The sequence below is a fragment of the Phacochoerus africanus genome, chromosome 1 (assembly GCF_016906955.1).
Source record: "Phacochoerus africanus isolate WHEZ1 chromosome 1, ROS_Pafr_v1, whole genome shotgun sequence".
NCBI classification, from domain to species: Eukaryota; Metazoa; Chordata; class Mammalia; order Artiodactyla; family Suidae; genus Phacochoerus; species Phacochoerus africanus.
Window position 1 is genome coordinate 74,237,761 of NC_062544.1, and position 25,764 is coordinate 74,263,524.

At 46.1% G+C, this 25,764-nt stretch overlaps 1 protein-coding gene across 2 annotated transcripts in view; it reads left to right on the forward strand.

Annotated features, from left to right (window-relative positions):
* The window catches only part of MYO10 (myosin X), a 240,395-nt gene that overhangs the window by 83,594 nt on the left and 131,037 nt on the right, over positions 1-25,764 (forward strand). For both annotated transcript variants that reach the window (XM_047767779.1, XM_047767788.1), the window contains exon 3: positions 17,067-17,225. In XM_047767779.1, the coding sequence (XP_047623735.1) occupies positions 17,067-17,225 (159 nt within the window). The remainder of the gene's footprint in view (positions 1-17,066; positions 17,226-25,764) is intronic.

The following is a 25,764-nucleotide window of genomic DNA, read 5'->3' on the forward strand; positions in this document are numbered from 1 at the left end:
CTGCCAGAGAACAGGGCCGGAAGGGAACAGGGCACACCCAGGGACATTGGCCAGGCCTGTCTGGTGTGAGGGAGATGGGGTGTCCTCAGCTTGTTCCTTCCCTGCTGTGTCCACTCCATCCTCCACCCTCCCCCTGGCCCTGTCCCCTCCAGTCTGCCTTGGGCTCAGCGCACTCGCCAGGCTTCTGATTTTTGCAGGATGGGTCTGTTTGTTGTGCTTGGGCCAACCTTCCTTTTCCTGGGGGGCGCTGGTTTTGCCTGTTTCTGCCCTTGGTTCCCTTGTGTCCCTTGGGCACCTGCCTTTTAACCAGCAGAGTGGTTGGCACATGTCTGTGAGGGGCTCCAACTAGTGTATCGCAGCATCTGAGGGGAGGCTTGGCATGCCCATGAGGGAAGGGCACCAGCGTCTTTGGAGTGTGTGTGTGCGTGTGTGTGTGTGTGTGCGCGCGCGCGTGCGTGTGTGTGTTTCACCTTCTGGGCCAAGTGCCCAGCTCAAGTATTGTTTTTAAAAAAAGCACCAGCTTTGTTGAGATATGATTCACATCCCATAGATTATAGCCCCTTTAAAGTGTACAGTTTGTGGTTTTTGGTAGAATCACAGAGTTGTGCAGTCATCACCACAGTCAATTTTAGAACGTCTTTACCACCCAAAAGGAAACCTCAGACCTGTGAGCGGTCACTCCCCATTTCCCCCTCCGCATCCTCCCAGCCTCTGGCAACCGCCGACCTCCTCTTTGTCTCTGGACTTGCTTATTCTGGACATGTGAGGTCAGTGGGATCACATAACATGTGGCCGTTGGTGTCTGAACTCTTTCGCTTTGGTATAATGCTTTCAAGTTCCCTCCACGGTGGCATTCATCACTACTCCATTCCTCTTCGCAGCTGAATAATATTCCACCATATAGATATACCACGAGTTTACCCACCTTGTCTGTTGATGGACATTGTGAGTGTTTCCACTTTTTGGTGTGTTGAAATAACACTGCTAGGAACATGGGTGAATAACTTATGCCTTGTCATTTGTTTTCCTTTTTCTTGCGTATACACCTAGGTGTGGAATTATTGGGACATACGGTAACTTGGTTTAACCCTTTTGAAAAACCCCAAGGCAGCTGTACCATTCTACATTCCCTCCAGCAGTGTGTTAACTCACATACTTTTAACAGGAACATATATAGTGGTCAAGAGAAAAGGGAATTAAAATATTAAATATATAGTGATTTAGAAGGATGTGGATTTATTCATTCATTTCTAATGCAAATCTTAGTGTCTTTGAGGGACTTCTTCGTTTTCAGATGTCCATGAGATGAATTTTCTTTTTTTTTTTTTCTTTTTTTCTTTTTAGCTTCACCCATGGCACATGGAACTTCCCAGGCTAGGGGTCAAATCAGAGCTACAGCTGCCAGCCTACACCACAACCACAGCAATGTGGGATCTGAGCCGAGTCTGCGACCTGCACCACAGCTCACAGCAATGCTGGATCCTTAGCCCACTGAGCGAGGCCAGGGATCGAACCTGCTTCGTCGTGGATACTAGTCGAGTTCTTACTGCTGAGCCACAATAGGAACTCCTTGAATTTTCATCTTATTCAGTCATCATATTCTCACCAGTTTCTGCCTGCCCTTCTCCATTATCTTTGCCCTTTGAGAGTAGATGGAGGTGGATTGGCAGGGATGATGAAGCCTTGAGCATTGTAAATGTGTTCTAGTGAAGGGGGGAGTAGACGTCAAGCGTGCAGTGTTGGGGGCCACGTCCTTGAGAGCTGTTCTCTGATGAAAATATGGACCATTTGGGAGTGAGTGAGAGGGTGTACGTTCCCCTTGGTACTGTGTTTGGAATCTGTACATTCTAACATCAAACTTTGAAGAGATGCAAGCTTATAAGGATTTCGCCACAAAGCAAGGCTGTCCAAACTCCCTTCTGGGGAAAGCTCAGTGGAGGATGGGAAGTACAAAAATGATGATACTGACAGAAACATGGCCACGTCTATGCTATATAACCTTGGCTCTTAAGGTTAAGACCTCAACCAAATTATCATCATTTTCTCTAAACCTCAGGTGCCCTGGCTTTTAGATATTCAGACCAGGTTTCCAGCAGAAGGTGTTACAGTGCTTTTATATATAGCCTTTGCAGTCACAGATGTTTACAGAAAAGCAACAATTCCTTGTTGATACTTTTCAGGGAAGATCAAATGAGCGGTATTCTTTCTAGCCTCTTATTTTTTGGCTGTGCCCATGGCATGAAAAAGTTCCCAGACCAGGAATCGAACCTGCGCCACAGCAGTGACAACACCAGATCCTTAACTGCTAGGCCACCAGGGAACTCCTTTAGCCTCTTATTTTGCTCATGGTCTAAGTCCTAGGAAAAATATCTGAGTACTTAGTATTAATTTTTTTATTATTAATTACATTTTTTAAATGAGTTTTTTGCTATCTCTTTTTGGTCTTTCTGTCCTTTTCCTAATTCTTTCAGTAATTCAGGTCTAGAGATTTCCTTGGCAGTGGGGGTGGGGTTGGCACACAGGCAAAGTGGAGGAGTTCACTATCCTGTGTTCCAAGCTCTGTTTTTGGCCTTTCCTGTCATCTTATGGAGGGTGTGTTTTCTCCTAGGTCTTGTACTCTCAGTTTGAGCCAAGCTGACCTCTTACCCCTTGGTAGATATTTTACCAAACTAACAGCCAAAAATGACTTCTGGTTTTAGTCTAGGATCTGGAGTCATTCCGATTCTATTTTTGTTCACTGGATTATTACATACTTTGCATGGTTTCTCCTAGTTCTTACTTGACACTTGGAAATGAGTGGCATGCACAGAAAAGAATGCTTCAAGATAGGGTTCATAAAATTGATTTTGATTCTGCTTTAAAACTCCAAGTTATATATGCATTTGGCTAACATATGCTTTTCTTCATTTTACTTAAGAGCAGCCAAGGAATTACTGTCATATTATTTAGTTGTAAAGTAGTTTCAAGACAGCCAGTAAATGAGAAATGTTCATTTACAACTCAGCCTGTGGAGCTGGGTTATAGGTGCTCATCCTACATTCCGCCCCTGGAAAGGCATCTCGCGCCCATCCCTTTAGCAGACAATTAGAAAGCAGCTACTGGTGCCAGACCTTTGACTTGGCAATGAGGACCCAGCGGTTTTCATGAGACACTGTCCAGGTCCAGTACAAGGACGGGATCGGATACCCCAACTTGCCCTTCTTCCCATTGGCCCCTCTGCAGCCCCAGATCCTCATCACGGTACCCCAGGAAATCAACCACTTTGGCACGGGAGCTGAACGTTTTGCTACCTCTGGTTCCTAGGCAGAGATAAGAAGGGGAGAGTCCAGTATGATGTGGTGATAGGAGGGGATTCTGTCCAAGGTGCTGTGAAAGAGAAGGGCACTCAGGTCAGGCGGGGCATGGTGGCTAAGGCTGGGAAGGGGGGGGGGGTTGGAGACCCAGGAATGAAAGGTGGGCCCCAGGAGTGTTCAGTGCACAACACAGAGAGGGTGGGAGAGAGGCTGAGAGACTTATTTGGCTGGGGTCAGCTGGGTGGGAGAAGCAGCGGAGGACCACCCCAGGAAAGTCAGGGTAGGGAAAGCACATTAAAGAGATTAATCCTCATCCTGGAAGTGATTAGGAACAAACTGTGAGAATTTCATCAGGGCATGATCAGATTACATCGCAGATAACAGTAACTCCACTAACAGCAGGAATATTTGAGTTGCTTTCTCAGTCCTGAGGGCTGTGCTAAATCCTTTCTGTGTGTTGTTATCTTACTTCTTTCTCCCTAACACTTGATGTAATGTAGGTATGATTAGCCTCCTTATTTTGTAGATGATGCTACTGAGCGTTAGAAAGCAGAGTAACTGGAGCAATTTGGGATTGCATGGCCCATGGACAGGAGAGTAGGGTTCAAATCCATCCAGGTCTGTGCTATTCAGACGGACATCCTCTATAAGACCCTCATCCATTCCAGTCTGGGAAGCATCAGCCAAAGAGACCAGAATTTCATCTCTGAACAATTCTTTCAATTCTAAGTTATCAAGGCCAGGAAAATTTGTCACAAGAACTAGTAAAAATATATATATATATATATTTTTTTTTTAATCATTAAAATTAAAACTCAAAATGGGGAGTTCCCGTCGTGGCGCAGTGGTTAACGAATCCGACTAGGAACCATGAGGTTGCGGGTTCGGTCCCTGCCCTTGCTCAGTGAGTTAACGATCCGGCGTTGCCCTGAGCTGTGGTGTAGGTTGCAGACGCGGCTCGGATCCCGAGTTGCTGTGGCTCTGGCGTAGGCCGGTGGCTATAGCTCTGATTGGACCCCTAGCCTGGGAACCTCCGTATGCCGAGGGAGCGGCCCAAGAAATAGCAAAAAGACGACAAAACAAAAACAAAAACAAAAACAAAAAAAACCCTCAAAATGTTTCTTTGACATCTGACTTAAGCATTTGGATTCATGTCATGCGACTCTGGAGACAGGCTCCTTAGGAAGCAGTTGTAGGAGGAGGGGGAGGGGTCCAGGTGACAAGAGGAGTGGTGAGTGATGGCTGAGGCAGGAGGAGGAAGTGGAGAGAAGGCGGCTGGGAGGTGGTGCTGGGCATTTACTGGCCAGGACTTGGAAGGTGGGTGTGGTGACCAGCCAGGGGGTGGGGTTTTAGGTGGACTTTAGTTTCTTGCTTGGGAAGCTGGTGGTGAAGGTCTCATTCCTGAGAAGATAGGCACAGGGTGGGGATGGGATGTAGAGGAAAGAGGGCTGTTGCTTGTTTTTTTTGTTTTGTTGTGTTTTGCTTTTTTTTAGGGCCATACCTGCGCATATGGAAGTTCCCAGGCTAGGGATCGAATTGCAGCCACAGCCACAGCAACACCAGATCCAAGCTACAGCTCATGGCAACGCCAGAATCCTTAATGCACTGAGCAGGTACAGGGGTTGAACCTTCATCCTCATGGATACTAGTTAGTTTCATAACCCACTGAGTCTTGAGGGGAACTCCCCCTCCCCCCCTTTTTTGGCTTTTTTAATGTTTTTGGGTTTTTTTTGTTTTGTTTTGTTTTTTTGAGATATTTTTGAAACCTCAGGGTGGTTCAGAGTTATAGGAATGGAGATTCTATACCAGAGTTCAGGTTCATGCTTGTAACTGGGATACGAGGCATTGGAAAGGGGTGCTTAAATTAGAACAGAGACAAGGACATCAGGACAGAAGTAAAGGATCCTCGGAATCGAGAACTTGTACCATTTGTCTCAAGAATTGGGATTTCCGGGCTTTCGTCCTATTTCTGCTTCTTGTTTCGTAGTTTCTCTAGGCTGAACTGTACTGTGCTTAAAATAAATTGGTTGGAGAAGCCCTTTCTTTTTCTAATAGCTGGTGACTCTTGGGGGAAGTTTATTGTTTCATTCTGTGTTTTTGCATTACAGAAAGCTGTTTTGTAATGCTCATTTTTTTAAAGATGAATTGAACTAGTTATATATATCCATATATGTTCCTGGTAGTGATTTTGATTGGATGGGTTTCTTTTTAAGCCTAGAAATGTGTAAAAATTTTAGAAAAAAAGGACAGTCATAGAATAGTGTAAAGCGAAAACATAGACATATAAACTTCTGACTCCTTATTGGAGATCTTATGTATTTTCTTCTAGGCAGCTTGCATGTATTTTAAAACTGTTTGTCTTTCATTAAGCTTTTTGTTTTCAGATCATTGAATATCCACGTGCCTTTGTAAGCAGTAAGACAGAAAGGTCCCCTGTAGTCTTTTACCCAGCTTCCCTAGATGATAACATCTTGCAAAAAATAATCCCAACCAGGGTATCAGATAGAGTGAGAAACAGAATTTTTCCATCAGTGCAGGGATCAAGTGTGCTGCCTTATATAGCCACACCCATTATCATCCCACCCTCACCCCTCCCTTTAACCTCCACCAATCTGGCCTTCTGGTGCTATAATTGGGTCATTTCAAGATTATTACCTATAGGGAGTTCCCACTGTGGCACAGTGGGTTAAGAATCTGACTTCAGCGGCTGGGGTCTCTGTGGAGGCATGGGTTCGATCCCCAGCCAGGCTCAGTGGGGTAAAAGATCTGGCATTGCTGCAGCTGTGGCTCAAATTCAGTCCCTGGCCCAGGAACTTCCATGTGCCATGGGTATGGCCATTAAGGGAAAAAAGAATATTATATAAATAGAATCACACAGCATGTAACCTTGTGGAGCTGGGTTTTTTCCTATGACAAATAAAGCTGCTGAGAACATTCATGTGTAAGTTTTTGTGCAAATGTAAGTTTTCACTTATTTAGAGCAAATGCCCAAGAGTACAGTTGCTGGCGTGTGTGGGTAAGTGTGTGCCTGTGTGCTTGCCCTTTGTATAGTTTAAAAAATAAACCTAGGATTATACTGTGTGTGTGCACAGTATAATTTCATCATAAATTTACCTTATGTAACTCTAATGAAAACACATTAGGGTATGGGGGTCTTTTTCTTAACACTGCCTTCTTCAACGTGGAAAGACTGGCTTAAGGAGCATGAACACGGTCCTTTTCTGGGTAGATTTGGGCTGCATGATGATGTCAGCAACGAGAAAGTTCTAGAAGACATTTTCTGGCACAGCTGGAACAACAGGTGTGATTTTCTTTGCGCAGATTTTCCTAAAATTTTTTCTTAAGGATAGAAAAGTAGTTTGATGTTTAAAAGAATACATCATTCTGTAAAATCACAATGCCTAATATTGGGTATAAATTCTGATTTGAGACCTTATTTTCTTTAATATGACTATTCAACCTAGTATGTTCTTATATATGTGTGTGTGTGTTTTAGTCATTTCCTTCCAACCATGCCAGCTCACTATGACCATTAATTTTTCTCTGAGGTTCACCAGGAGGGGTCAGGGCCAGAGGACCGTCTGGGTCTTCCTGGCTGGCAGAAAATTACCAGAACATTTGCATTTGGCATTGCAGGTTGTGTGACAAGACTCTGCAGGCCCAAGGGCCGACATGCCGTCCACAGATTAGCTTTCTGGGTGTCTTAGGCTTCTTGAACTCTTTTTTTTTTTTTTGTCTTTTTAGGGCCACACCCGCAGCATATGGAGGTTCCCAGGCTGGGGGTCTAATTGGAGCTGTAGCCCCCAGCCTACGCCAGAGCCACAGCAACGCAGCATCAGGGACCTACACCACAGCTAACAGCAACGCCAGATCCTTAACCCACTGAGCAAGGCCAGGGATTGAACCTGCATCCTCCTAGATGCTAGTTGGGTTCATTAACTGCTGAGCCACGATGGGAACTCCCATAGGCCTCTTGGATTCTTAATCCTATCCATCTGCCTGCACACTCTGCTGTGTCATCAGAAAGATTCGGTCTCAGTGGTGAAGACTGACTGTTAGTGACCCTTAGCCAGACCCTCCTGACCCTGTCAGGCTGTCCTTATCAACAGTGCTTTGGGAGGTGGCATTTGTGTATATGACAGCAGGAAGTCACCCTCTTGTGGGGGGGAGAGCAGGGTGTAATGATCAAACAGCAGTGATACAGACATTGCTTTCCTGTGGAGTTTCTAGAAAGCTGGGCTCATTGAATTGTGTTTTGTAGTGAGAGTTCTTCTTCATGATCTTGTCTTTTGAAAAACAGTCTTGGTGTCGTGTTTGATGAGTAGGTAGGAGCCTCTGCCCTCCCCCGACTTGAGCAGCTCACATGGTCCTAGGGTCAGAGGCCAGCTGCCACTGCAGGACACAGAGCCCCCCCACCCTGCTCCAGCCACACTCTGCTGCACATGCACCCTGGGCTGCATCTTGCTCTCCTATCTGCTTTTACCTGGCTGTGGTCTCTCCCACGGGGCTGGTTCCCATCCGACCCTGGGACTTTCCTCTGTCACATTCCTTACCACGTGGTTAGGACTGCACGTTTATTTTTCTGAGCCCTCAGTGGTCAGTAAGCTCTTTGAAGCAGGCTGTTTGAATTGTCGTTATTTTCCTAGGGTCCAGCTCATGGCCTGGCACAGGTGCCTGAGGGAACTGGAGAGAGTAAATAAATGAAAAATCTCGGAATAAGTGAGAGGTTAAAGCCAGCACATCAAGAAGGCAGTGCTCCATTGCTACTCCTCCCCTCCCCCGCCTCCTCTCCTTCAGAACCCAGGGTTTTGGTTTTTTTGGGGGGAGGGGTCTTTTTTTTTAGGGCCACGTAAGGAAGTTCCAGGCTAGGGATTGAATTGGAGCTGTAGCTGCCAGCCTACACCACAGCCACAGCAACTTGGAATCCGAGCTGCATCTTCGACCTACACCACAGCTCATGGCAATGCCAGATCTTTAACCTACTGTGCAAGGCCAGGGATTGAATCTGCATCCTCATGGATACTAGTCGGGTTCATTTCTGCTGAGCCACAATGGGAACTCCCTGAGTCCAGGTTCTTAACCATTGACTCCATTGAACCTGCTAGGGTTTCCCAGCCAGTATGTGGTGGAGCAGGAGTTCCAAAGGCCGTCTTTGACCTAGTGTCCCTCTAAGACCTTTACCATGATCCCACGGAATTGAATGCTGTGTGCCACTGGGTAGGTTTCCTAACTTCTCTGAAACTTTTGGAATGGATTCGTTTAAAAATGAGCAGCAGTGTTTCCTCCCCTTCTGAGGCTCACATGTGCTGGATGCACTCAGCCGTAGCTCAGTAAATACTGGTGTGCTCTGCTCGCCCCTCCTTGTTATTTTGACTTTGTCCCCAAATGTCACGCATTGAGCCCACTGGGCATTGAAGACTGGCTGAATCTGACTAGTTTGAGTCTTTGAAAAAGAAACAATCATCTTTTGTTTTATCTATGTTTAAAGAAGTCAGTTATCTCCGGAACTCAAGGGGGAGGTGAAGGTAATAGACTATTTACCTAAAGATCATTTTAACCCCCTTTTCCATGTAATGAAGATGTATTGACTCTGACAAATTTGACCTGAAAGCAAAGCACTTTTACCATCCCCCGCCCCCCCCCCCCCCCCCCCCCGACACAGTAGTGAGTTAAGACATGCATCATTTTGCTTTTAACTAGATGTCAGTGGACTTTACACTTTGTGGCCCAGATTCTTCTCCAGCCTCCTGGGGGCAGCAGCAGAACAACAGGCCAAGACAGATTTTCAGTTAAGTGGACGGCTTCCCTCTACCGCTAGTCCTAGGAATGTAGCCATGGAGAGTTAGAGTCTGAGAGGAAGCTTGGTTTTGGTTACACGATTGCTCATTTTAGCCACAGGTCTGCAGGCAAAAGTCTTAACCTTTCTCGTAGATCCCAACAGGCAAGAGTCTTAACCTTTCTCATACATCCAACTTTAATTCATGAGCCAATAAATGAAAGAAAGAACGATGGAATGTAAATTAAGAGGGACTGCCTCCTCAAACAAGAAAATGTCAACAAGGCCAGCCAGATTTGTGCAAAGAGATTAAAAGGGAAGAAAATGTGGTGTCAAATAGTTGTTCATCAGATACTGCACTGATCAAAATCATCTTAAATGTTGGAATAAATGAGCCACCCGTCCCTCTGACTCCCTCCTTCCCCCCCACAGGGTGTTTGGGCTCTTATCTAAGGGGTGGGGGCTCTCCCATCTCTAAGACTCTGGATTCTTTCCTTAGAGAATGTTCTGCATTGTTGTTTGCATTCTGACCCTGACCTTCTTGTGGAAATTGCTCCCTTTTATTGAGCCTTCATGGGTGTCAATTGCTATAATTTTTACCAACGTTATTTTCTTTAGTTTTTCACAATATCCCATGAGTGAGGGATTATTATCATCATTCTTTTATAGATGAGGAAGATCGTGGGCCGAGGAAGTGAAGTGTGTCTCACTCGTTGTTCCTGAGCTAGAAAAGCAGAGATCCAGGAGCAACAAGTCCAGCTAGATCTGACTCCAAGGCTGTATTTTGGTCATTACATGACTCCTCCTTACCTTGTGTATTATACCCATTTGAAAGGCCGGAACCATTTATTCAGTATTCATTGAGTCTGTATAGTGGGCCGAGGCTGGGCACTGAGGAACAAATAGGCATGCTTTGATGTCCTTGGAGAGTTTTCAGACTGTTTTTATAACTCATAGTAGTGAGATGTGAAGTCTGTTTAGAGGGTCACAACCAGTATTTAAATTTTTTTTTTTTTGTCTTTTTGCCTTTTCTAGGGCCACTCCCATGGCATATGGAGGTTCCCAGGCTAGGGGTCGAATCAGAGCTGTAGCTGCCGACCTATACCAGAGCCACAGCAACGTAGGATCCGAGCCACATCTGTGACCTATACCACAGCTCACAGCAATGCCGGATCCTTAACCCACTGAGCAAGGCCAGGGATCGAACCTGTAACCTCATGGTTCCTAATCAGATCCGTTAACCACTGAGCCACAGCAGGAACTCCTCTTTTTGTCTTTTTAGTGCCGCACTGGAGGCATATGGAAGTTCCCAGGCTAGGGGTCGAATCAGAGCCTTCAGCCTACACCACAGTCACAGCAACATGGGATCCAAACCACGTCTGCAACCTGTACCACAGCTCACGGCAATGCCGGATCCTTAACCCACTGATTGAGGCCAGGGATTGAACCTGCAACCTCATGATTCCTAGTCGGATTCGTTTTCTACTGTGCCATGATGGGAACTCCCTCAACCAGCATTTAAAAGAAATCAAAAATATTGGGATGCACCCACCACTGTGGTAAAGTGTTTGAAGAAACGCTTATGAAACTGCGTGTATAGTAGTTTACAGTGTAAAACACATTGTTCAGTCTAGGTTGTGGTCCAGAGAGTGAAAGATACTGACCGGAGGTTTCAGAGTTGGGAATAAGATGGCTTTTAAAAAAGGAAGATAGGAGTTCCTGTCGTGGCACAGTGGTTAACGAATCCGACTAGGAACCATGAGGTTGCAGTTTCGGTCCCTGGCCTTGCTCAGTGGGTTAAGGATCCGGCGTTGCCCTGAGCTGTGGTGTAGGTTGCAGACGCGGCTTGGATCCCTCGTTGCTGTGGCTGTGGCGTAGGCCTGTGGCTGTGGCTCCGATTCAACCCCTAGCCTGGGAACCTCCATATGCCAAGGGAGCAGCCCCAGAAAAAGGCAAAAAGACAAAAACTTAAAATAAAATAAAAAAATTTTTTAAAAAAGGAAGATAATAAATTATATAAGTGATTACAAACTGTCACAGAAGCTATGAAGACAGCACACGTGATAGAATAAGGAGGATGGCCGTGGGGTGTCCTTCTGAGGAGACCTCTAGTGCCTTCTGAGAGGGTAACATTTGGGTGGAGATGTCGAGGAGGAGAGCAGTGGGGTATCAGTGGCCCAGACATGGGAACAGCAGGTACAAGAGCCCTGGGCCAGGGAGACAAATGGAAATAATTTAGACTGTGTTATGAGACCATAATACTCAATTAGAAAATAATGACAAATATAAACAAACCCCATTGCCTGGCAGTCATCATCATCATTGTCATCATCACCATCACCCTTCTTGACTTGGGTCAAATAACAGTCAAAACCAAAATTACCTAATGTTGTCATGTTCACCTTTGATGTACTTCTATTCGAAGTTATTATATTTGCTTTCACCTGCAGCATATGCTAGTTCCCAGGCTAGGGTTTGAATCAGAGCTGCAGCTGTCGGTGTACACCACAGCCACAGCAATGCTGGATCTGAGCTGCATCTGCAACACTGGATCCTTAAGCTGCTGAGCAAGGCCAGGGAGCAAGCCCACATCCTCATGGAAACTGTGTTGGATTCTTAACTGGCTAAGCCACAATGGAACTCCTCAGAGTTTAGATTTGTTTTTGTCTTAGGAAAGGTTTTACTTCATTGGTATTGGCTGACTCTCATCATTTTTTTTTTTTTCCTGCCGTCTGCTAAGACATCTGGTTGGATGGCAGGTCAGGGCGTTTTCAGACCAGGATATCTTTTTTTTTTTTTTTTGGTCTTTTTGCCTTTTCTAGGGCCTCTCCCACGGCATATGGAGATTCCAAGGCTAGGGGTCTAATCGGAGCTGTAGCCTCTGGCCTATACCAGAGCCACAGCAATACGGGATCCGAGCTGCGTCCGTGACCTACACCACAGCTCACTGCAACACCATATCCTTAACCCACTGAGCAAGGGCAGGGATCGAACCTGCAACCTCGTGGTTCCTAGTCGGATTCGTTAACCACTGAGCCACGACAGGAACTCCAGACCAGGGTATCTTGACCTTAACACTGCTGACTTTTGGGCTGAGTCATTCTTTGCTGTCCATAGCAGTATTCCTGGTCTTTACTGACTTGATGCCAGGTTCATCCTCCCTGCTTCCCCATAATTGTGGGGAAAACATTTTAAAAACCTTGCCAGCTGCACCCTGGGGCGGCACAATTGAGAGTGACTTGAGAAGAAATTCCAGGCTCATGTGAGATAAAGTTCTGCTGATTGAAATCACTTCCTGGGCCATCTGTCCATCAGGAGAGGACACGATAAGGTTTCTTTTTTCCCTCTTCAATCAGAAAAGTTAGGAGTTCCTGTCATGGCTCAGTGGTTAACGAACCTGACTGGCATCCATGAGAATGCAGGTTCGATCCCTGGCCTTGCTCAGTGAGTTAATGAACTGGCATTGCTGTGAGCTGTGGTGTAGGTCACAGATGTGGCTCGGATCCAGAGTTGCTGTGGCTGAGGCGTAGCCTGGCAGCTATAGCTCCGATTCAACCCCTAGCTTGTGAACTTCCTTATGCCTCAGTTGTGGCCTCCAAATGAAAAAAGACCAAAAAAAAAAAAAAAAGTTAGATTTTTCTCTTACTGGGGGCTCCTAATAAGAGAAATCTGTGTCTATCACTCTCTAGAAACTCTCACGTCAGCACGATGGGGGTTTCCTGCAATATGTGTACTATCCTAAGATGAAAATAAAAGGGGCTCCTCTGTTTTTATCTAATTAATTGACTTCATGCCTTTTCATTTTTTTCATACAGAAGTGGCCCCAGCCTCAGGCAAGCCTCCTCTGGGTGGTTTCTCCAGTCGTGTCCATTGGTGTCCTTTGTTCTGTTCCCACATTTAATCCAGTCCGTCTTGTGACCAATGACTTGTGTTTCTCTAACAGGAGCTTTTTGTTCTGAGGCCCTTTTTTCTCTAAACTGATTTCCTGTCTAATAATCCTCTGTATTTGGCTCCATTGCATGACCTCACTCCCTTTCTTCGTGTATACGTCACATTGAAGTCACTCAGTTTATTTTATTTTTTTCTTTTTTGGCCACTCCATGGTGTATGGAGTTCCTGGGCCAAGGATCAGATCTGAGCTGCAGTTGTGACCTACAGCACAGCTTTAACCCACTGTGCAGGGGATAGAACCTGCATCCTGGTGCTGTGGAGACACTGTGGATCCTGTTTTGCCACAGTGGGAACTCCCTCTCAGTTTATTTTTGAGTTGGGTTTGGAGGAATTCGTTGTTACTGTATTTTGGCTGTTTGTTGTTCCCAAAAAATTCCTATAAAAAGAATTCCATTCTTTAAGTCTAGAACTTTGTCTTTTTTTATTTTTGCTGTTTACAAATAATCTTGTGCAACTAGTACCCTGCGCATTGTTGCATAGAAATGACTTTTGGTCAATTCAAGGGGGCTCACCTTAAAAATGCTCAAAGAAGATTGTGGGCCACTATGAATCCCTTGAAATATTTCCGAATTAGGTGTTTATTCAGCCAGTATGCTTTAACACACTGCATGCAGGGGGCTGGTTCCACTACTTACTTCCTTAGGTTTCTACTTTGATGTTACCCAATCAGAGAGGCTGTCCTTGATCACTTAATATAAAGGCACCCTCTTGGTAGTTGGTACTTATGTCTTCATAGATATTCATCACCTTCTGCATGATAGTGTATATTCAGTTGTCTGTTTCTGTTTCTTTCTTTTCCTTATTGGGATGTAAGCTACATTCCCAATGCTTAGGATGCACCAGTAAATATTTGCGTGAGTGGATGGATTTTCTTCGTTAATCCATCAGACACTTCTCAGTGTGCCTGGCACCATTCTAAAATATTGACAGATGTTTACCCCTCTCTGAATGGACAATCCCTCCTGCCTTACCTTCACAAATACGTTTTCTCTACTCTCCCATCTTTCTTTGAAATAATCAGTTTTGAGCAGCTGCAGGCCTCTGTCTTGGAGTCAGTCGTGTTTCCATCTTTTCTGGTCACGGCTTCTTGTTTATGTAACTATTATCTCCCATCACGATGGTCTCCCTGAGATCATGGGAAGGATAGCACTGGTTCTCTCAATGTTCCCACTCCTGGCATGGCCAGGTGCCCACCTCTGACACGCAGGGCCCCTAGAAAACACAGGAGATGGGGGGGTCAGGTGTGCAAAGGTGGAACTGTTTTTACAGGTATAGCCATATTTTTTAGTGCCCACGTGCCTAGCTCTGAGCTGCTTGCTTGGACTCCTGCATTGTCTTGCTGTTCCCAGAATGTTAGAAAAGGCAGTGAAACATTTACATATGACATAAATATTCTGTCAATTTATATATATATATATATATATTTTTTTTTAAGTGTCTAAGTCTTATAGGATTTGTATGGTTATTTCCAAAAAGCAGAATCACTAGAAATACAATAATTTATTATTATTATTATTATTATTATTATTTTGCTTTTTAGTGCTGTACCTGTGGCATATGGAGGTTTCCAGGCTAGGGGTCCAATCGGAGCTACAGCTGCCAGTCACAGCCACAGCAGCATCAGAGCTGACCCGCGTGTGTGACCTATACCAAAGCTCACGGCAACGCCGGATCCTTAACCCACTGGCCAGGCATCAAACCTGCAACCCCATGGTTCCTAGTCAGATTCGTTCCCACTGCGCTACAAGGGGAACTCCCAAAATACAAGAGTTTTAATTCTATCCCCAAATTCTGGAATTCTCGAGATACCCAGAAACAGTTAGTAGAAATAGTGTTCACAATGGGAAGGACTTGCTGCTGGTGAGGCTGCAGGAGGTTGAGCAAGAGACAGTTGGGCAAGCTCTGTGTCCTGTCTTTCCTACAGGAAGTTCTTCTGGGGTGGGGGGCAGCACTTGTGTCACCACCCGGTCTGCCTGTTGGCAGGAGTGCTAAGCAGGCAGAATGAGGAGACCCTCCCCTTGTATGCTGGGGGTGGGTCGGGGGGGAGGTGGAGAGGTGACACGATGCTGCCTTCCACCCCTCAACTGGCCCCAGGGTCACGGGCCAGTCCCATAGTCCCTGTAGATAGAAGACCCAAGTGCCCTGCTCAGTTGTAGCGTCTCTGGAAAACCTGCCTGGATGGACCCCATAGGCATAGAGCAGGCCGTGGAGGGGCAGAGATCCGAAGCTGTTCCCTTCTGGGAGTTTGCAGGCTGCCTCAAGAAGATGACTACTTTTAGCCTCAATCTCTGTTTCTTTCTTTTTTCTTTTTTTTCTTTTTTGGTCTTTTTGCCATTCCTTGGGCCGCTCCTGCGGCATATGGAGGTTCCCAGGCTAGCGGTCGAATCGGAGCTGTAGCCACCGGCCTACACCAGAGCTACAGCAACTCGGGATCTGCGCCGCGTCTGTGACCTACACCACAGCTCACGGCAACGCCAGATCGTTAACCCACTGAGCAAGGGCAGGGATCGAACTCGCAACCTCATGGTTCCTAGTTGGATTCGTTAACCACTGAACCACAACTGTAACTCCCTCAATCTCTGTTTCTTTAACTTTCTTCAATCGTTGTTGAATTAAAATGAAGGGCTGGTGTCTTCAGTGTCTCCACACTCCGAACTTTTCTTTATTACCTTGTCATCCTGGCCATGGCACCGCCCACCTTGCACTCCCTGAGGCCCCCGGCCTATCCTACCCCGTGTGAGGTGGGGCCCCTCAAGCTGACACATCTCTGGGGGGATGTCTGGGCCCAGGCAATAGTGGGCAGACATGGCTGGAGCCCAGAAGAGACGTCTGGTGCCTGCCCTGACCTTCAGCAGTTTCTCAGGTCTGGTTTTGACCAACTCTTGTGGTTCATGTGGCAGAAAGGCCACTGTTGAAGTTTTCATTTTTTCTCTCGAAAAAATAAAACCTGCCACTTTTCACGGCTTGTGGAAACCATTGGGTTGGTACCCCTGCTTTTCTTAGTGTGTCATTCCCTTTTGCAATGACATACCATTTGTTGCCATGTAGGCAACTGGTCCATACTTAAAAATAGAGTCCCCCAGTCTGCAAATACTATTCAAGAACATTGTTTTGTGGGTATGTGGATACGTGAGCATATGTGCTTAGGAAGACTGTGTTTTCTGTGTTACTTACATCTTTTACTGCTTGGTGTTTTTGTTTTAAAGAAGAGTCCAGTAAAAGTATCCAGTGAATAAATATGGAGTAGCTTCCATCATTGTGTTATGTACAGGGATTCTGTTGTCAGGCTGGTCAAACCAATCAACAGATGGAGCCAACTCGATGTGTCTAATCTCCTACCCAATCAGTGATGATAAAGAGCCCAGAGTAGGTTTTGGAAATACGTGCAAATTCAGTAGCCAGTCTTAGATTATCAGAGCTGCCTCATGTACACGCTGCAACCTGTATGCCCACTCACCACTGGTGTTTGGAATTTTAAGGAGGACAGGCTGTCAAGCAGGCACATCCGAGAGGATTTTAAACCTGAGAGGATTTGTTTCGCCTCCAATCTCAGGGATTGAGTCCAAGGATATTTTTTAGACTTTCCTGTGAAGGTGCATTCTAGTCTCTGAACAAGCATATAGACTATACAGTGAACTGCTGTAACACTTATATTAGGAAGTGTTGAAGTAATATCATATGGTCCTTGAAGTATACTCTCTGGTGAAATCAGATTACTTTCTGAAAGCTGGGTCAGCCAGCGTCTTAACTGTTCCTGCTGGACATCGGTGGGAGAAAAATGAACTGTGAATTTATAATTTCTGTGACTCCCAGAGGATGGCTGGTACCTGAACCTGATGCCTTTTAGGAACATCTAAGAGCAATTGTCAGAATAATTGCTGCCTTTGAAAATAGGCAGGTGGCATGAAGGAAATGAAAGAGTTCCTCTGCAGTCTGTTTTTTACTGGCGGACTCAGGATCCTTTTGCCGAAATTGTACTGAGATTGGAAGTTGGGAAAAGTATTCACTGCTGGTAACTAAACAGTTGAATTCTTTCTCCCCATCAGGTATTCACTTATAAGCAGAGCACAATTACACACCAGAAGGTGACGGCCATGCACCCCATGGATGAGGAGGGCGTGGATGACATGGCGACCTTGACGGAGCTCCATGGGGGCGCCATCATGCATAACCTGCACCAGCGCTACAAGAGAAATCAAATCTATGTAAGTTCCACTTGCATTCCCTTGGGGAAAAAAAAAAAATATATCCCTCAAGCTTGAGTCAATGTTTGTTTGTCTTCAGAGAGTACTTCCTGCATTTTGAGGGTCTCTAATTTAAGGGAAACTTCGTCTTCAGGTGTTCTGCCAAATTATAAACGTGGTTCCATAAATCATGTTCTCATGTTTATTGTCTTGATTTTATTAGCAGGGATTACTTTATGTGGAAGGGTAATTTGATCTCTTTCTTCTTGGGAGTGCATTCCGTTCATCAGTGTTCTGTTTCATAAAGAAGTCACGTAGAGTGGTTTGACTGCCTCAATTAAGGGCCGGCGGGAGATGGGATTTTGCAAACAAGCAGAACAGAGCTTGAGCTTTTTTTCTCGTGTTCTTGATTTTTCTCCTTTTATGGCTTTTCTCTCTCTTTTTTTTTTTTTCCCCTGGCTCTGGAGCTCATCTCAGGGGATATTTATTTATTTGTTTATGTATTATCTTAATACAATTTTTAAAGGTTACACTCCATTCACAGTTATTGCAGAATATTGGTTATATTCCTCAGGTCATACAGTACATTCTTGAGCCTGTCTTACACCCAGTAGTTTTTACCTCCCATTTCCCCACCTGTCGTACCCCTCCCACCCCTGCAGTGGTAACCACTAGTTTGTTCTCTGTATCGGTGAGTCAGCTTCTTTTACATTATATTCACCAGTTTGTTGTATTTTTTAGATTCCGTATTTAAGCGATATCATACAGTATTTCTTTCTCTGTCCAACTTATTTCTTAGTGTAACGCCCTTCATGTCCGTCTGTGTTGCTGCAAATGGCAAAATGCCATTCTTTTCTGTGGCTGAGTAGTATTCCATTGTATATCTATACAGCAGCTTCTTTATCCATTCATTTGTTGATGGACACTTAGGCCGCTTCCATATCTTGGCTATTGTAAAAGATGCTGCAGTGAACATTGGGGTGCAAGTAACTTTCCTGATTAGCGTTTTTGTTTTTTTCAGATGCATACCCCAGAGTGGGATTGCTGGCTGATATGATAATTCTATTTTTTTTTTTTTTTGGAGTTCCCATTGTGGCTCAGCAGAAATGAATATGACTGGGAACCATGAGGTTTCTGGTTCAATCCCTGGCCTCGCTCAGTGGGTTAAGGATCTGGCAAAAAAAAAAGAAAGAAAGAAAAAGATAATTCTATTTTTAATTTAGTTTTTTTTTTCTTTTTTTTTTTTTTGGTCTTTTTAGGGCCACACCTGCGACATATGGAGGTTCCCAGGCTAGGAGTCTAATCAGAGCTGTAGCTGCCTGCCTGCCTACACCACAGCCACAGCAACTTGGGATCTGAACCACAACTTCGGCCTACACCACAGCTCATGGCAACGCCGGATCCTTAATCCACTGAGCGAGGCCAGGGATCAAACCTGAAACCTCATGGTTCCCAGTCAGATTGGTTTCCACTGTGCCATGGTGGGAACTCCTATTTTTAATTTTTTGAGACACCTCCATACTGTTTTCTACAGTGGCTGCACCAGTTTACATTCCCAGCAGCAGTGTGCAAGGATTCCATTTGGGGGGTATTTGGACTCAAGGGAACCCATCTTATGTGGGATTGCTATTTTGATTGGAGACGTGTCCATAATTATATAAAAAAGTCATGCATATTTTCCTCTCAACTTTTATCAAGTATGACTATACCTATATTATAAAAGTAATGTTTAAAAATTAGGAGTTCCCATTGTAGTCCAGTGGGTCAAGAACTTGACTAGGATCATGAGGATGCAGGTTTTATCCCTGGCCTCACTCAGTGGATTAAGGATCCGGTGTTGCCGGAAGCTTGCGGCATAGGTAGCAGATGAGGCTCGGATCTGGCACTGCTGTGGTTGTGGCGTAGGCCGGTGGCTCCAGCTCCAATTTGACCCTTAGCCTGGGAACTTCCATGCTTGCAGGTGCAGCCCTAAAAAGAAAAAAACACCCCCCCCAAAATACTTTTGTTATAGTCACTTTTGATATTAAGGCACATAAATTACTTTGTCAGGGATAATTTGACTTGCAGATTTTTTCATCTGCCTGTTTGTAGGGCATTATAGAAAACTGGGCCACTGCTTATATGTTTGTCTTGTCAAGTTCAAATTCACAGAATCTTTTAATAACAAAAATCCAAATTTTATTTACATACGTATTTCAATTTTATGGCTGTACCTGTGGCATATGGAAGTTCCCGGGTCAGGGAATGAATCCGAGCCACAGATGTGACCAAGGCCATAGCTGTGGCAGTGCTAGCTCCTTTAACCCACTGTGCCGGGCCAGGGAGATCAAACCCATACCTCCATAGAGTCTCAAGTTGCTGTAGTCAGATTCTTAACACAGTGCACCACAGTGAGAACTCCCCCAATTTTATTTGTTTTTTTTTTTATTTTATTTTTTTTGTCTTTTTTTGTTGTCGTTGTTATTGTTGTTGTTGTTGTTGCTATTTCTTGGGCCGCTCCCTCGGCATATGGAGGTTCCCAGGCCAGGGGTTGAATCGGAGCTGGAGCCACCGGCCTACGCCAGAGCCACAGCAATGCGGGATCCGAGCCGCGTCTGCAACCTACACCACAGCTCACGGCAACGCCGGATCGTTAACCCACTGAGCAAGGGCAGGGACCGAACCCGCAACCTCATGGTTCCTAGTCGGATTCGTTAACCACTGCGCCACGACGGGAACTCCCCAATTTTAATATTGTAAACTCTCCTGATATTTTCATAACTTTTGTGCTTTAGGGCAGAAAAGTTCCAAACCAAAAAGTTAATATTTAGTTTTGCCAGTATTGCTTGTGATTATGGTGATTAGCCTTTCTAATAGCTAGCAGGTACTCACTGCCACTCAAGGCCCCCTTACTATTGCAGTTCCTCTAATTTATCTACCTTTAGACGAAGAGAGGAGAATCAGGAAAGAGGAGGAATTAGACGTTTGTAGGTTTAATGCGTAATTTTCCTCAGCTTTAAAAAACAATGTTTCTTTGCCCTTTTTTCTACCGGGGAAGTATCATTGCCAGATTGACCTAATGTTTGCCAAAGGTCCACGCACAGCCTTGTCTAGAGAAATGCAGTCACCGTCTGGTCCTCTGACTGACAGAACTTGCTTACGCTAAGTCCCTAAGTTAGTGTTTTCTATAGGTTCTTCAGAAGAGGTAACGTTCACACCTGTTTCTGTAAAAGCGGCTGTGTGTTTGTTCTCTTTTGTGTAAGTGGTAGAATGCACACAGACTGGCTTCTCTGGTCCCATTCCCAAAACCTCCCTGAAGGTAACCCCTGACTCCCCCTTCCCATGGGAGTCCCACTACACAGGTGTCCAGGGAACTGTGGGCCATGGCATGTGGAGGTTCCTGTGCTAGGGGTCGAATCAGAGCTACAGCCACAGGCTACGCCACAGCCACACTGGATCTGAGTCGCATCGGCAACCTACACCACTGCTTGTGGCAATGCCAGATCCTTAACCCACTGAGCAAGGCCAGGGATCAGACCCACATTCTCATGGATACTAGTCAGATTCTTAACCTAATGAGCCACAACGGGAACTCCTGTGGCTGTGTTTTTAGCATGAAGCATTTGACACTGCCATGTAACACTGTTTACACCGCGGTTTCTTTGCTCCGATTATCAAGGACTTATGCTGTTTTTCTTGAGCCAAGGACAGTGCTAGGGACCTGGCAGTTTGGTGACAAATGTTTGTAAAACAAATGCCATACATATTAGAAATAACTTAGTTGGTAATAAAAGGTGAAGCTAGATTTAAAATTTCTTTATTGGTGGAGTTCCCATCGTGGCACAGTGAAAACGAATCTGACTAGGAACCATGAGGTTTCAGGTTTGATCCCTGGCCTTGCTCAGTGGGTTAAGGATCTGGTGTTGCCATGAGCTGTGGTGTAGGTTGCAGGCGCGGCTCGGATCTGGTGTTGCTGTGGCTGTGGTGTAGGCTGGCAGCTGTAGCTCTGATTAGATCTCTAGCCTGGGAACCTCTGTATACTGCAGGTGCAGCCCTCAAAAAGACTAAAAATAAAATTTCTTTATTGGTACCCAGCTCTTATAGGCAAATATTTTAGAATTCATATTCTTCTGTCTTTAGATGCAAGTTCTTGTGACATATTTAATAGTCAGGAAAAAATAAGTCAGGGACAACAAACTACCCAAGGGCTTTAAACGGCAGAACCTTTTAGGAGTTCCTTTGGTGGCTGAGTGGTTAACAAACCCAACTGGCATCCATGAGGACTCAGGTTCGATACCTGGTCTCACTCAGTGAGTTAAGGTTCTGATGTTGCCGTGAGCTGTGGTGTAGGTTGCAGATGCAGCTCGGATCCTGTGTTGCTGTGGCTGTGGTGTAGGCCTGCAGCTATAGCTCCAATTGGACCCCTAGCCTGGAAACCTCCATATGCCATAAGTGTGGCCCTAAAAAGACAAAAAAAAAAAAAAAATAAGGCAGAACCTTTTAAAAGTACCCCCCCCCCGCCCCCAACCTTTTCATGATAATGTTAAATCTGGTAGCCAAATTGCCCAGTAAACTATGTGAATAGGAATCTTTGTCTTCTTTTCCCTCCCCTTTGAGGGAGAAACATGGGATTTTGTACATACAATTTGCAACTCAGTTCAGTTAACTATCCCTTATATGCCTTCCTTTGGGGACCCAGATAACTGTATTATCCATAGCGCAGCCACCTCAGTTTTCTTATTGTCGTTGCTAAAGCTCTTTGCATTGGATGCCAGTACCTGTCAGACTCTGTCCCATTGAGACAAAACCAGTGCTTGTCCAAGAAACAGCTTTTTTTGCCTTTTCTCTGGGCTCTGCCTGATGCTTGTCTGTATCTTTAAAAGAGGGAGAAAGGGACTTGTAACACACACGCCGTATTAGTTTTCTTTTACTGCAGTAACAAATTACTATAACTCTTCCAATGTAACAGAAATGAATTTCCTTGCAGTTTTTTAGGTCACCCGTCTGAAGGGCTAAATCCACGGGACTAAAAACCCAGGTGTGGGCAGGACGCGTTCCTTTCTGGAACCTCTGTGGAGAATCTGTGTCCTGCTCTTACCTGGTGTTGGCAGAGTTCAGTTTCTTGCAGCTATAGGACTGAGGTCCTTGTTTTCCTGAGCTCTTGTCTGCTGCTTCCCAGCTGCTAGAGGCAGGAACCCTGGATGGAGTCCCTCTCTTGCTTCACATCTCTTCCTTCTTTCTTTTTATCTCTTACTGCAGCCAAGAAAAGTTCTCAGCTTTTTTTGGGTGTGTGTGTGTGGGGGGGGGGTCACTCCCTTGGCACATGGAAATTCCTAGGCTGGGGATCAAATCTGAGGTGAAGCTGAGACCCATGCTACAGCCGCAGCAATGCCAGGTCCTTAACCCACTGGGCTAGGCCAGAGATTGACTTGCATCCCTAACAGAGATAAGCTGGGTCCTCAACCTGCTATGCCACAGGGGGAACTCCCTGAAAGTTCTCAGCTTTTAAAGATTGTGTGATCAGATTGGGCTCACCTGGATAATCCCCAGTATCAGCATTTATAGCTTTAATCCTATCTTCAGAGTCCCTTTGCCTGCAGTATCACATCACTGTAGTCACAGGTTCTGGGGATTAGGTGTGACCTAGTCTGGGCGCACCCAGTCTGTGGTTCTGGGGGTTGGTTGGGCAGGGAGTGGCTGTCACTCTGCCTGCCAGGTGCCCTCCTCTGATTCATACTACTGGGGTGGCTCTTCCCCACCACTCTGGATCTTGCATTGTTTGCCAGCTTTCTGCTCTCAGTGACACAGGTTGCTGGTAAGCAGACCCATCTATGGTAGGAGGGGTCTTTTGTTTTGTGCTAAGAAGGACCATTACCTTTTTTTTTTTTTTCCCCTTGAGGGCCAGCCTTATTGTCTGAGGACATTACCAGACCCCAGTCAAATATTCCTTCTAGCGTTTAGCATCCTCTACTACAGTATGGGTGGAGGAGTTCCCTTCGTGGCTCAGCAGAAACAAACCTGGACTAGTATTCATGAGGATGCAGGTTCGATCCCTGACCTCGCTCAGTCGGCTGGGGATCCAGCATTACCGTGAGTTGTAGTGTAGGTTGCAGACGTGGCTTGGATCTGGCGTTGCTATAGCCGTGGTATAGGCTGGAAGCTGCAGCTACAAATTGACCCCTGGCCTGGGAACCTCCATATGCTGTGGGTGCGGCCATAAAATTAAAAAAAAAAAAAAGGTGTGGGTGGAGAGCTGTGAAGGGGTAAAGCAAGCATTCAGTAAACATATCAAAACTGGGCCCACTTTTCTCTACTCACCTCCTCTTGAGCTTTGTTTTCACAATTTTCCATGTCGTTTAAAGCAGTTTTTTAAACAAGATCAACCCCTATAACTGATGGGGCTGTGTTACAGTAAAATGGCAAGGGAAGGCTTTAGGAACTTTGCTAACCTTTGTACCCCTCTCCCCACTTATCTAATGCCACCAGCCTCCACCCCCACCCCCCCGGCAAATGACTGCATCCACAGCATATAGAAGTTTTTGGGCCAGGGATTGAATCTGATCCATAGCTGCAGCAATACCAGGTCCTTTAACCTGCTGTGCCCAGCTGGGCATGGAATCTGTGTCTCCAAAGCAACAGGAGCTACTGCAGTTGGGTTCTTAACTCACTGTGCCACAATGGGAACTGCTAATACCACCAGCTCTTTTTCTATTTTATTTTGTTTCTTTTTATGGTTACACCTGCAGCATATGGAAGTTCCTGGGTCACGAGTTGAATTGGAACTGCAGCTGTGGCCTACACCACAGCCATGGCAACACCCGATCCGAGCTGCATCTGCCACTTATACCGCAGCTTGTGGCAACACTAGATTCTTAACCCTGGGAGCAAGGCCAGGTATCAGACCCATGTCCTCACTGGGACAATGTCCGATCCTTAACCTGCTGTGATGCAGCAGGAACTCCCAATACCACCAGCCCTTTATTTGGAAAGCTCCTTCTGGGCACAGAGGCTGTGCACACTTCTGCATCAATGTCTCTGGGTCTGTGTGACCCCAGCCTTGCTGCTGGTCCTGTTTGGCTCTGATGCTTGAGTTTGAGCAGCTCTGCTCTTTCTGGAGCTGCCTTGCAGGAGCTCCTGCTTCACACCCCAGTGCTCCATTCCCTTCTTGGAATCCCAGGCTCTTGTGCCCAGGCTGACCTTGTCAGCCTTCTCCACCCTCCAGTGACTCTCTGGATGAGAACTCTGCTTAGTACTTCAGTTCCCCACCTGAATTCCACCCTAAACCTCTTGTCTCTGGGCTTTCTGCCACCATGGGGCTGGCCCTGGGGAGAGGCTCTCAGGAGTCCAACCCACCTTTGTCTCTTCCTGCTACTGATGAGATCTGATGGGGACAAGTGCCCATACCTGGAAGTCCCTGGAGAGGCAGGACCTGTGTTGTTGATCAGAAGTGGGGAGGCGGAACAGGGAGGTGGGGGGAGAATGCTGGAGCTGGCCGTGCGGAGCCCAGGCGGGGGGCAGTAATGACCCTACAAAGGCGGAATTAGAGTCAGAAGCAAAGGTGAGGGAGATGGAGAGATGAGAAGGCATTGGGTGTGATGGCCTCACTCAAGTGGGAGAAGGCTCCTTTGCTTGTGCAATCTGCTGTTTGTTTGGGAGCAATTAGCGGCATGTTAGTGTGGTGGATAGGCAAGGGTCAGGACACTCTTAAAAGCCATGGTTCTCGACCACGTGCGGTGACCCAGGGGGCCTTTGGCAGCATCTGGAGGCACTTTGGGCTGCCATAGCCAGGTCAGAGGATGCTGATGGCATCTAGTAGGTAGAGGCCAGGGATCCGCCCAACATCCCACAGTGCACAGGATGGCCCCACCGCAAAGAGCCTTCTGGCCCAAGATGTCGTAGTTATCAGAACCCCTTCCTGACTTAAAGCTGGTCAGCAGCATTTGGGCTTGGTGGTAGAGAGGCCACCCCATTTTATTTTGGCCATCCCTCAACATATAGAGTTCTGGGCCAGGGATCGGATCTAAGCTGCAATTGCAGTCTATGCCACAGCCCTGGTAACGCCTAATCCTTGACCCACTGTGCTGGGCTGGGGATCGAACCTGCGTCCCAGCACTGCAGATTCACCACCCATTCCATTGTGGCACAGCAGGAACTCTGAAGATATCATCTCTGTCAAAGGCTTATGAAGAGAGAATTTCCCTGAGGAAATACTTAGAAGGGTTGACAAGGGAAGTGATGTGATAGACTCTATAGAGGGTAGCCGGGCTGAGAGAGTGTTGTGATAATTCAGAAGAGAAGAGGTGAGGGTTTGGGACCAGAGATGGTGATGAGCGAGAGGAAATGAAATATGAGCTGTGCTGGGGCCGGGGCTGTGTGTGAAGGAGGCAGGGCTGCTTGTGGTGATTCCCAACCTGGTCAGGGACCCGTGGCTAGGAAAGCCTGTTGCCAACAGCCCTGGCAGCTCCCGCAGGAGAGGAGGGTTGAGAAACCAGCTGGGTTTGGGGTGCCTGTTGCCTTGTGTTCTCCAGAGTCTGGATCATTTCGGGTTTGGTACCTGGCCTCTGAGCACGGCGAGGACAGA